This window comes from Pelophylax lessonae, assembly GCF_965119305.1.
Source record: "Pelophylax lessonae genome assembly, chromosome: 4".
NCBI lineage: Eukaryota > Metazoa > Chordata > Amphibia > Anura > Ranidae > Pelophylax > Pelophylax lessonae.
In genome coordinates this window covers 199,314,020-199,326,702 of record NC_138771.1, presented here as the reverse complement: position 1 = coordinate 199,326,702, position 12,683 = coordinate 199,314,020, and the positions used below count along the sequence as shown (strand labels likewise).

Sequence of the window (12,683 nt, the reverse complement as noted above, 5' to 3'; positions counted from 1 at the left end):
TTTTTTTATATGGACTATAAACTAAAGGACTTATGAATAAAATGGTTGTGGAACTAATCATCTGAGTTTCCATTATTTCTTATGGGGAATTTTGCTTTGATACAAGAGTGCTTTGGATTACAAGCATGTTTTCGGCACGAATTATGCTCGCGATCCAAGGTTTTACTGTAAGTGGGCTATTCTTATAGTTGATCTTGCCATCTCTGTCCTAAACAAAAATCTCACTGTTCCAACTGAAGATTTTTCTTCTTCCTAGGATTCTGCAGATAGAAAGTTTGAGACACTCATAAAAGCTCTTCGTATTCATGCAGGCTTAGCCCTGCAACCAGCTCTTGCTCCAATTTCATTATGTTTTAACTGCAGTTAACTGGACTAGGACCATTAACCACCAGCATGATACTGCATTTCATGATCGTGCTGTTACACAGCAATTGCTACTATATTTTACTGTGCAGATGCCCTAGAACATGTCATCAGACAAATTTCCAGAATGGGTCTAATCTCCATTCACATACTTGGAATCCTATAGCTAAAGGCTTGGATAGCTAAAGTTGCCTGCAAAAAATACCTCACATGTATGCCTTTCCAAGGAAGATTATTGTTTGGTGAAGCACTCAACCAGTTTATCAAAGCTGTTACAAGTGGGAAGGTTTTACTCTCACTGCAGAAGGTGCCGAAACCCCCTTCTTCAGGATCCTCTAGTTCCTGAAAAAAACAGAGCACCTGTCCACTGTAACCAGGCTTCAGCTTTTAAAATCCATGCTCACCACTTACTTTCTGCACAAGGATAGGCACACCAAGAACACCAAGCCTTCCCCCTAACCCTTTTCACAATAAAGGGAAGTTCTCACTTCTAAAAGTGGGGAATGTCTGTTAAATTTTCCCGCTCTTTGGGTTACAGAGGTTCCAAACCTATTGTTTGTTTCAATGGTTTTAAAAGGGTAGAATGTGTAGCTCAAAACTCCACCAAATTTCCTGGACACCTCTTGGGAGTCCCAGGGAGTCGACCCAGACTGCTACATGTCAGGTTCAAAAGATTCTATTTAAACCTGTTTTACAGTACCAAGGCCCAACAGGAGAAATTTGTCCTATTCTTGATTTAAAATCCCTTAACAAAATTGTTCAAATTCCAAAATGTTCTGCTAGGTTTGTAATTGCGCCTCTCCGACATGGGGAATACATGGCATCTGTGGACATCCATTTTTATAAATGTTTGCAATTACCCACCTCATCAGCTGTGTCTGCACTTGCCATTAACAGATAACCACTTCCAAGAGGAGCAAGACTTGAATGTATTACACACACCCTGTGTACTTTTTGATGTTTTTTTAGCCTTGTGTAGATTGTTTAAGTTCTACAACTGGTTAATCTCATGATCCAACACTGCATATCTAGAAATACAAGCCAGAATAGATAACCTGTCATGTTCTGATTTTTTTTTTTTTTCTTTTTTAAGAATAGACGTAAAATTGCTTGCTCATAGGTCTTTTTGGTGCTTACCAGGAATGACACCAGTGTCAGAATGGAATGGTAAAGTGTTAACCCTGAAGTATGACCATACTCCAGTGGTGTATTTGGGTTTTGTGCTGCCCTAGGCCTGACTAAACTTGGGCACCCCCTAATTTAAATATGACCCACCCCTTCCTGTTTATGACCCGCCTTGTCATTTGTAAACCACAACCACAGACTATCGGTGCCCATCAGTGCAGCCTCATCAGTTCCCATATGTGCAGCCTCATTACTGCCCATCAGTGCAGCCTCATCAGCGCAGCATATCAGAGCAGCCTCATCAGTGGCCACCGGTGAAGCATATCAGTGTCCATTAGTGCAGCCTATCAGTGCAGCTTATTAGTGCCGCCTCATCAGTGGCCATCTGTGCAGCCTCATCAGTGTGGTCAGTGGCCTGCGGCCTGTCTAAATGTCCTCACCGGTCGGTATTATCATACCCACAGGTAGCAGTGTGACCCTTTATGGGGTGCCAGACTGATTTGCCTCCTGGCTCCTGCCCTCCAGCCCAATTCGCCCCATAAGACTGGCACTATACTAAAAGTGTAGCGCAAGCCGGTGGGGACCTTTTTTGTGCAGGAGCCGGAAGAAGGCTGTTTTTTTTTTTTTTTCAGGGTGCAGCTTTTTTGCTGCCCCCCCTTCAAAGTGCCGCCCTAGGCCTGGGCCTTGTTGGCCTAGGCCAAGATACAGCACTGCCATACTCAGTTTATCTACGTTTGTACAGAAAAAACAAGTTGCTTCCAATGAATTGTGCCCCTTCTTTGGCTGCTGCAGCATTTGTTAAATTCCTTACTTTCATTCAGACCACAGTCTCCTGAGACTTGTAATTAAGGCTGCAGTACACTGATCAAATTTGGTGGCTTGCTCAGCACCTCAGCACCTCCTCCCATCGGGAGAACACCTTGCATTCTTAGAAGGTGTTCTGTGTATGGAGGAAGTGCCAATGAATGTCAATCTCCCCTCTTGGTGTGCAAATGTACAAAACTTTGTCATCTTTAAATTATGTCAAGTTTTTTTTTTCTGTTTTTTGTGTACCTGTTGGATAGATTCACCTTTTACTTTCTGTTCTGTTGACTGGGGGTAAACCTTGCACAAAGTGATGGGGAAAGCTCTGCAGTGGCAACAGGTTCTTAATACTCTAAAGCTGGGGTCTCCAAACTTTTTAAACAAAGGGTCAGTTTACTGTCCTTCAGACTTTATGGGGCCAGACTTTGGCCATCGTGAGTACGAAATGTCCCGTCATTGGGAGGAATTGTGCCCCATCATTGGTCTCGTTGGGCCCCATTGTTGGTGTCATTGGGAGAACTGTGCCCCATTGTTGATATTGGTAGGAATTGTGCCTCGTCGTTTGTGTCTTTGGGAGGAATTGTGCAGTTCATTGGTGTCCGTGATTACAAAATTGCCCCAAGGGCCAAATAAAAGCAAGCAAAGGGCCGCAGTTTGGGGACCACTGTTCTACAGGGACAGGTTTCTGTCTTATCCAATCTATTCCAGAAACCTTTCTGGAGCATGTTACAGGTTCCATGCTAGAATTTAATACCATAATACAGCCATGGCCAAAAGTTGAGCATTACACAAATCTTATTTCCACAAAGTCTGCTGCTTCAGTGTTTTTAAGTCTTTTTGTCAGATGTTACCATGGTATACTGAAGTATAATTACAAGGATTTCATAAGTGTCAAAAGCTTTTATTGACAATTACATTAAGTTTATGCAGAGTCACTATTTGCACCACAAGTTCTCAATGGGATTAAAGTCTGGGGAGTTTCCTGGCCATGGACCCAAAATTTTAATGTTTTGTTCATTTGCAGACCGATGTACATCCCTTTGATCTGTAAATGAACAGAAAGATACAGTGTTTCTTTTTATTTCTCTTTCAGCGCTGAGCAATGTTGTTGTTAAACTTTGCCGGCTGCTTTTTTTGACAGCTTTGAGCAGGGTAATGCTCTGCACTTGTTACATGACTCGTGGAAATGCTGGATTAAGATTGTGTGGGGGGTTGAATCGATATTGAGATCTTTAACGATTAATCGTGCAGCTCTGACAATTTTAAATGGATACTATGATCTCTTTAGATACGTTTATATGTGATTGGCTTAATGTTAATCTTTTATTTTTAAAAATCCTGTTTCTATGCATAGTTTTAATTATACTGTATTTATACCCTACATATGGGCGGCTCTGTTTCCTCCTTAGTAATATTTCACCCTACTTTCTTGCAGATTTCTTACATTGTAAATCTGAGAGCCAGGTCTGACCTGATTTCTCACTATCAAAGCCTGAGTAGCCATTTTTCTAAAAACCATGCTCACCTGAGTGGTTGTAATCTGGTAATTTTTTTGTCGGTTTTATTTACAGGCAAATTCTGAAAATCCTATCCATTTATGTTACAAATCTTAGTGTCTTGACAATTGGATTGAAAGCTTTAACTACTATACTTGCTTCAGGTAGGACGTTTACATGTGACTGTAATCACTACCATTGCTTATTTGTGATTAAATTAATGATATGTGAGCCATGCAATATATTTTTTTTTACAGAAACAGTGACTTGCCTGAGGCTGCCTGGGCTGTACTAAAAAAAATATTTATTTTTTTAAAGGGGTTAACTGGCTAATGTTGATGTGTATAAAAAAGCGAGTTTGTGTGTGTAATAAATCAATATTGGAGGAACCTTAAATTCTCAGCTCCTTGAGGGAAGGATTGGATGTGAATACACAGTATGGCAAAGCACTGGGCCATTTAACTGTAGATAGAATTGACCTATGTATGGCCACTCTTATAATTTGCAGTTGTTTTCAATCCGAAAGCCACATATGTCTATACAGTATATTAAACACAAATGTGCATGCCAATTTTCTTACGTTTTTAAAACTGCCTCCCTTAAATATGTGTGGACCTTTAAATTTGGTTTAATATAGAAAAAATATTGTTGCTTTCATGGGGTCATGTATACAGTTGGTGGTACTTTTACAGTCTTTCATAACTGGTAGTGTTCGGGCATTTCCTGGAGTTCTGATACTTTACTTTCTATGACAGAGACTGTGCTCCTTAATATACTGGCAGTGTAAAGGTAATGAGATTCTGTAAAAATTGTTTGGAGATCAACTCTAAATTGCTTGAAAATATCCACCCTGACTAAATTACTGTACTTCTCTTAATGTCATATTTGTTTCAGTCTGATCTGGTTGAAAAAGGTTTTTGCCTGTGATAATGTATGTCATTGGTCTGTTTAGACTTCTAAAATATCTTTCCATTATACAGATGTGATACATTTTTTGGTTTTGGATCATGATGCAGACATTTTTATGCTTATATTTGATGCCATGAAAATGTTCTTTGATAAAGAAGAAATTCAAATGTATGGATGTCAAGCATTATACCTCCTTCTAGTGAAAGGTATGCTATGGTGCTTTTCTTTTTTGCTGTATAAAAATATCATTAATTTTTTCAGATGAGATCAGTGTGTCTAGCACATGCTGGATCATAAACTTTTTCTCTATCTGCTCCTGAAGACCCATCATTTTAAAAGGGCAAGAGAACTAGCCATGCAGACAAATAGTATATCTTGACCTGATATCACCAAAAGACAGAAGTTTATTACCTTGAAAGAGGGCTATTTTTGTGAAATGTTGACATAATTAAACTGCAACTTTTAAACCAAGACCACGGGATACAAAGTGCCTTTAGCTCAGCTAGCGTGGTAAAGAGCTTGCCCCCTGCCTCCATTTTTGGTCAACCACGCCGCTCACAAGCAAACTGATATCTAAGCTCAGAGTGATGGTAAAGAGAGGCAACGGTGACAGTGGTCATCTTTGGCAGGAACGCTCTGGGGGAAAAAAAATGCTACGTTCTAGTCAGGGGTGAGCTTGTGTGTGTGTTCCTGGACTTATGAGTTGTGGGTGAGAATGCTTTTGATATCATTGACCCAATATTGCTACATGTTCCCTGGATTTTTCAACAGGTATTTTTCGTTATACATCATAGGACAAAGAGCAGGCTAAAATGAATGACCGTCTGGACTATGCGCTACCTATAGGTGAATGGACACTGGCAGACCAGGAAGTCCTCCGATACAGAAAGTACTTTCGTTTTTTTGCCGGTGTCTTAAAGTTCAGCTCTCTGTATGGTATAACCACTGGTCTCAAATGGATCCAGTAGGGGTCAAAGGACCGGATCTATTGTTGTAGCTGGGATGCTGAAATGGATGGTACCTGGGCCCCGCTAGAACATGATTAAAAATTTAGTGGGGGTTGCCTGTAATGCAACCTTTTGGCGCTGGACCCTGCAGTAAAGAACCCTGCGCAGTTCAGCACTGACCAAGGTGTTTTCCGGCTTGGTGCTGTACAGGTCCAGGGCGGTGGACCCTAGAGCAAGGGGGACAGTGTTTTTGAGGGTCCTTCATGACGAAACCCACCAAGATGGTTGAAGATCCCTGTTTTAAGATCGGATCCTGCAGCATGATTGGTAAGTGATTATTTGCTTTTAGCAGGGCTCCTTTAAGAAATTTTGGGCTGCCTAGTGTCCTCATTCCACTTGAAGCAGTGTATGTGTTACCCTTTTTATTTGGGCTATATGGGCTCATTAGACACATTGGCCCTATTAATAGGCTCTGTCCATAAGCATGTGCAATAATGCCCGGAAGTGGAAACGCATCATATCGGTGGCTTATGGAGGCAGCTGAGGCCAGTTCTGCAGTGGAGGGAGGGACAGGGAGGGGACACAGTACAGGCTAATGACTTGTGCCACATGAGTACTACCAGGGGGGGTGGATGCTGGCAGGCTGCATTCCTGTTCCCTGCATTATTGCTGCATTGGTCTATTTGGCTGATAGGAGCTGCTATTTAGCAAAACCCTTTTTTGGCTGAGCCAGTACACTTAAAGGGGAATAAAACAATAAGTGGTATGCAGTGCTCCGCTGTTATGAACATACAAAAAAAAGTCTTATTATATAATAAACAAATATAGTCCAGAAAAATATAAATCTGTGATGTAATTGAGGGAATTATTTAGTGTATTCAAAATAGTTCCAATAGTAGGTTTGCTGAGTTCAAACTCAGGGTAGCCATCAGAAATGTTGGGGCCCCTTACACAACTTTAGGACTGGGCCCCCAGGACCTGACCACCAGGTTACGCCCTCTTCCTCTGCGGGGGCCTGTGAATGCATATGATTGGCTGCTAGGATGCCAGGCGGTCCTAGCAACCAAAGATTTTGACAGCGGTGGCCAGTGGCAGGATGGGAGTCAGGAGCCAGTGCAGTGGGTGGCACCATTGGGAGTCGGGACTAGTCAGTGTAGGGGTAAAAAGGAACACAACGGGAGGTGCCAACTTGGAGCCTGGAGCATCCCAGAGGGACTGGGCCCCTCGGGACGCCTGGGCCCCCTTCATCTGTAAGGGCTGTACCCCCCTGATGGCGGCCCTGCTGGAGCATCCCAGAGGGACTGGGCCCCTCGGGACGCCCGGGCCCCCTACATCTGTATGGGCTGTACCCCCCTGATGGCGGCCCTGTTCAAACTACTCACCAGAAATCAAGTAATAAGCGTCAAGTAAACGCACTTCACCCAGTTTGTATAAAGTTAGCCTGCCACGGCCATGCACCTCCACCAGTGTAGACACTCGCCACATATCAGCTAACAATTAGCCTTGAACTGTTGCTGTGATGCAAAGGGGCCTCCTGCCCAGGTGCAGCAATCAGATGGCAGCCCAAATGATGCTCACATAGTGTAGTATTTTATTTTTTTTATAGTTAGGATTAAAAACAATTCCAGTTGCTGCAGCATAAGAACAATAAAAACTGACCTGAATACATACAAAGATTAGCCGTCGTTCCTACCAAGAGGAGACAGCAGCAATGACGTCGGCACACTCTCAAGGGATCTGCCTATCCCTGACATCAAGTTCCTAATTCCCTTAACCTCTCCCCCTTAATGCACTCTCGTTCATATGACGACGCTCCAGATGCGCCGCTCTTGCACACCCACGGAGGCGCACAGCGCCGCATCCGGGGTCGTGCCGTGTTCCTAGAACACAGGGCGACCCTGATATCGGTAAATGGCCGAGGAGGGGACTCTTTACCCATGAGACCTGCTTTGTCCGATAACTGCCGGTCACATGTAAACAAGGAAGTGCTGTTTATCATCTCTTCTCGGCTCACACCGACAGAGTGTGTGGCGAGGAGAACGGATCAGCGGTATCTCCTCGCAGAGGAGACCTGTAAAGATAATTAGGGCACTGATCATCCGTGCCTTGATTACAATACAGCCTCAGCAGTGCCTATCGGTGACACCAATCAGTGTCCATTAGTGATGCCAGTCAGTGCTGCCTTTCCGTGCCCCCTATCATTGCCCACCAGTGCTGCCTATCAGTGCCACCTGTCAGTGCCCATCAGTGTGGCATTTTATTGCCTCCTCATCAGTGTCACCTTATCCATGCCCTTCAGTGCTGCCTCATCAGTGCCCATAAGTGCCGCCTCGTCGGTAAAGGAGAAAAATCAGTAAAGCGCACATCAGTAAAGGAGAAAAATTACTTATTTGCAAAGTTTACCGACAAACTTAGAAAAACGTTTTTTCTCTCTTTCGTTCACTGACGGACATAGGTGTGTGCAGCCTATGGCATTAGGGTGTGCACCCCAAAGCTCAAACACATATGTGTGTGCATGTGTATATATACTGACAGTGTCTGTAGGCAGAGATTGGTGTCAGTAGGGCAGTGGATGATGACTGTAGTTTTTTTAATACATTTTTTAAAATTATTTTTTTTAGTTTTATTTTTTTTTATCATTTTTTTTTACAATATTCTTAGGGTCTAAACAGGGGAAATCTGCGCCACATAGGATGATTAGGGTGTGCCCGGGCACACCTGGCACACCCTGTGCGCACGCCTATGCCTCCATGTCTTCTAAACCCTTAAGCTTATGCTGCTCTCTCTTCAAAAGTAGGGCTAGACGGAAACTGTTTGGCTACGCCAATGAGGCCTGCCTAGTCAGGGGTTAAGACCTGCTCCCTGCTATGATCTGCGGTCCTGGCATTTTTTCCTATTTAGATGAAACTTTTTTCTTTCTTTTTGTTTTCTGTTGCTGTGTGAACTACAATCAACCTGTTCCTGTGTGAACTACAATCAACAACTGGACTGGGCGACGCACTGGATATCCTAGATTCTTATGGTCTTCCCAGTCTGGCCTGATAGCGCAATGCAACTATTAGCCCTGCGCTAGGTTGGCCGCGACAAAGCCCCACTGGATGGGGGCTGGCCGGCGAGTGAAACACCTCGCGAGGTCGCATAGCCCTGGTCACGACAGCAGTCACGATCAGAGTCACAGTGAACTTCTGGCCGCAGCACCGCCATTCCAAGATGGTGCGGTGGACTGCCGGGAGTGGTGCCCGCCTGATGCCAAGGTGTTGTGAGTAGTGTCCCCCCTCTTTTCTCTGGGAATTGCTGGGGTGTTCGCGGGCCCTCCTTGGGGATGGTAGGCCCCTTCTGTGTCTTTTCTCCTTTAACGTTTTTCCCCCCCTCTCCCTAGCAGGGTTCATCCTGCATTGGTCGATCTCACCTGTCCCCTTTTGGGGTGCTCGGGTGTTTTTTGAGGTGGGGGGCTGAATTGGTGTTGGGCCGGAGGGGGGTGGGAGTGTGCTGCTGGCGGTCCTCTTTTAGGGGAGCCTGCGTTCTTTGTACTGCTGGGGGGTCCCTTGGGGGCTCCTCCTTAGTGGACTATTACTTCCGTGGGGTCTGCATTTTGTCGTGGATGGTTTTCTCTGTCTTCGGCAGCCATATTTGTGTAGCCCGGCAACCATGTTTTTGGTTTCCCTGTGTAATCGATAGCGGCAGCCATTTTCTTGTAGTCCAGGGCAGTGAGGTGCAGATCGCAGTGTGACAGGCTGTTTGGCGCTCTCCAGCTCTTGGATGGTGAGTCTGTGTGGGTATACGATCCTTCCTCTGCTATATACAGTGTCGCGGGTGCACTGCTACTTGTGGTGCTCCAAGCGGTGTGCGGGGGTTTAAAAAAAAAAAATAAAAACCCTCTGGGTCTCACTCTGCCCTAGTGTGAGAGGTGAGATGGTGGCCCTGCAGTCACTTGTGTCAAAGGTTGATATGGCCATGCAAAGGCGGCCTAGCAAGAAGCGATCCCCGCCTTCGCCTGTATCCTCTGCCTCCTCAGAGTTTGAGGTGGATTTGGCCGGCGTGGATGCGAGTCGGCCCATTCGGTCTGTGTCCATGCACCCTGAGTGCTTTAACAGTGTGCAGCCGCGCATGGAAAAACTCTTTTGGAGGTATTGATTGTGTCAGTGCGGGAAACTTTGAAGTTAGAGGACTCAGCTGAGTCGGCGACGGAGGTGCAGTTTGGCATCCACAGATCTTCTAAGGTTTTCCCTTTCCTGCCTATTTTGACGAGATTGTCACTAGTCAGTGGGGTTCCCCGAAACGCATGGTTGGAATACCTAAACGTTTCACTAGGAGATATCCCTTAGAGGAGTCTTTCCTGAAGAAATTGACGGTTCCACCTTCGGTGGACTCTAGGGTTTCCAGGCTGAATATGGCCAAGCTTTTACCGGTGGAGGATTTTCCATCCTTTAAGGATCCTGTGGTCAAGAGAACTGAGGCTCGGGTCCGTTTTCACTGTGGCAAGTTCAATGTTGAGGCCGGTGTTTGCTATCACCTTGGTATCTCAGATCTTAACGGAATGGGCAAAAATTTTACGCCAGGATCTGGTAGGGGGTCAACACCCTCATGAGCCGGCGGATCAGTTGATCCAGGGGCTACAGCACATCTGTGATGAGTCTTTGGATATGGCCCCCTTGAATGGCAGGATATTCATGAGGGAGGTTATTCTTTGCCGCATGATTTGGTTCAAGTACTGGTCGGTTGACCAGGCTTTTAAAAAGGTTTTGTTCGGTGCCTCTAAGAGATCATCAAGGGCCTTATGGGAGGTAAGAGTACTGTACTTTCACAGGGGGCTAAGGGCAAGGAACCTTGTCGTAAAACGTGGTCCTTTTTTCTCGGCTCCTAAGCGGCCTTTTCGCCCGTCTGGATCCTAGGAAAAGGGCTTGAGATCCACCCATAACTTCGCAGGTGGCTCCAAAAAGACCCTGGAATGGTAGGTCAAAAGCGGGCGCTACTGGTTCCACAGACAAGCCTTCTCCAACCTGAAGGGGCGCCCTCACCCGTCTCTGGGGTGGGGGGGGACGTCTTCGCTTCTATCTTGGACCTTGCTCATTCAGGGCAAATGGGTCCATGAGTTGATTCGGTTTGGCTACAAGATCGAGTTTCGATCCTTGCCTCCTGCACGGTTCTTTCTTTCCAACTTACGCCTGTCTCACGCTCCGCTGCAGAGCCTCTATGAGGCAGCTGCACAAGGAGTCATTGTTCCGGTTCCAGAGTCGGAATGTTTTCAAGGACTTTATTCAAATCTGTTTACCGTTCACAGCAAGGAAGGCAAGGTTCGCCCGTTCTTGGACCTCAAGGCTCTGAACCACTTTGTGCAGGTTCAGAAATTTTGGATGGAGTCCGTACGGACGGTAGTGGCTTTCCTTCATCGGGGGATTTTATGGTTACTATGGATCTCAAGAACGCTTACCTTCATATTCCAATATATGTCGGGCACCAGCGTTTTCTTCACTTTGCCGTGGGCGAGGAGCATTATCAATTTGCGGCGTTACCCTTTGGTCTCGCTTCGGCTCTTTGGGTGTTCACAAAGGTCTTAGCCCCGGTGTTGGCCTTTTTTCGGCAGAAAGGGATTGCGGTACTACGTTACCTGGACAATCTTCTTTGGCTCTAGTAGTCGACTTGGACATTACTGTACGAACTCTGCAGGAGCTTGGATGGACACTGGATTTTCATAAATCAGCTTTGACTCCGTCCACCAAGCCGGACTACTTGGGTCTGACGCTGAATTCAGTGTCGGCCTGGGTGTTTCTTCCACAGGTGAAATTCCTGAAGTTGCAGGATGCGATTCGGCTCCTGTTGTCCAACCGTCGGTCGTCGCTCAGGACTTGCATGCAAGTGCTGGGTCTGATGGTCTCCACCTTTTTGAGGCAGTTCTGTTTGCCCAGTTCCATACCAGACCTCCATACCAGACCTTTGCAAAGAGAGGTTTTGGCCAAATGGAACAAAGATCCGCTGTCTTTGAACGATCTGATCATGTTGAGTCGGGGTACGAGAGGGTCCCTGATATATATAGTTACATACATAGTCAGGTTGAAAAAAGTCCATCCGATTCAACCAACAAAAAAAAAGTTTTGTAACCCAACCATACATCATATAAACAATCCTATACCTGCAGTTGATCCAGGGGAAGGCGAAAAAACCCAGCAAAGCATGATCCAATTTGCTACAGCAGGGGAAAAAAAAATTCCTTCCTGATCCCCCCCGAGAGGCAATCGGATATTCCCTGGATCAACTTTACCTAAAAAAAAAAAAAAAAAAAAAAAAAATTTAGTACCCACTTACTGTATACTGTATGAGTACACCCAGGAAAGAATCCAGACCTTTTTTAAAGCAATCTAGTGAGCTAGCCAGAACCACCTCTGGAGGTAGTCTATTCCACATTTTCACAGCTCTAACGATGAAGAAACCCTTCCATATTTGGAGATGAAATCTGTTTTCCTCTCGAGGTCAAGAGTGCCCCCTTGTCCTCTGTGTTGACCTTAAAGTGAACAACTCAACACCAAGTTCATTATATGGACCCCTTATGTATTTATACATATTGATCATATCCCGCCTTAATCTCCTCTTCTCAAAAGAGAATAAATTCAATTCCTCTAATCTTTTCTCATAGCTGAGCTCCTCCATGCCTCTTATCAGTTTGGTTGCCCTTCTCTGCACTTTCTCCACTTCCCCATTATCCTTTTTAAGAACTGGTGCCCAAAACTGAACTGCATATTCCAGGTGAGGTCTTACTAATGATTTGCACAGGGGCAAATGATATCTCACTCTCTGGAGTCCATGCCTCTGTTAATACAAGAAAGGACTTTGCTTGCTTTCGAAACCGCAACTTGGCATTGCATGCTATTATTAAGCTTATGATCTACCAGAACACCCAGATCCGTCTCCGCTATGGATTCCCCCAGTTCTACTCCACCTAGTATGTATGATGCATGCATATTCTTAGCCCCCAAGTGCATAACTTTACATTTATCAACATTAAACCTCATTTGCCACATAGTTGCCCAATGCAACAGTGCAT

General features: G+C 45.1%; 1 protein-coding gene across 4 annotated transcripts in view; it reads left to right on the top strand.

Annotated features, from left to right (window-relative positions):
• The window catches only part of LRRK2 (leucine rich repeat kinase 2), an 816,940-nt gene that overhangs the window by 42,200 nt on the left and 762,057 nt on the right, over positions 1-12,683 (top strand). For all 4 annotated transcript variants that reach the window (XM_082254234.1, XM_082254231.1, XM_082254232.1 and 1 more), the window contains exons 6-7: positions 3,864-3,952; positions 4,769-4,903. In XM_082254234.1, coding sequence (XP_082110360.1) covers positions 3,864-3,952; positions 4,769-4,903 — 224 coding nt within the window. The remainder of the gene's footprint in view (positions 1-3,863; positions 3,953-4,768; positions 4,904-12,683) is intronic.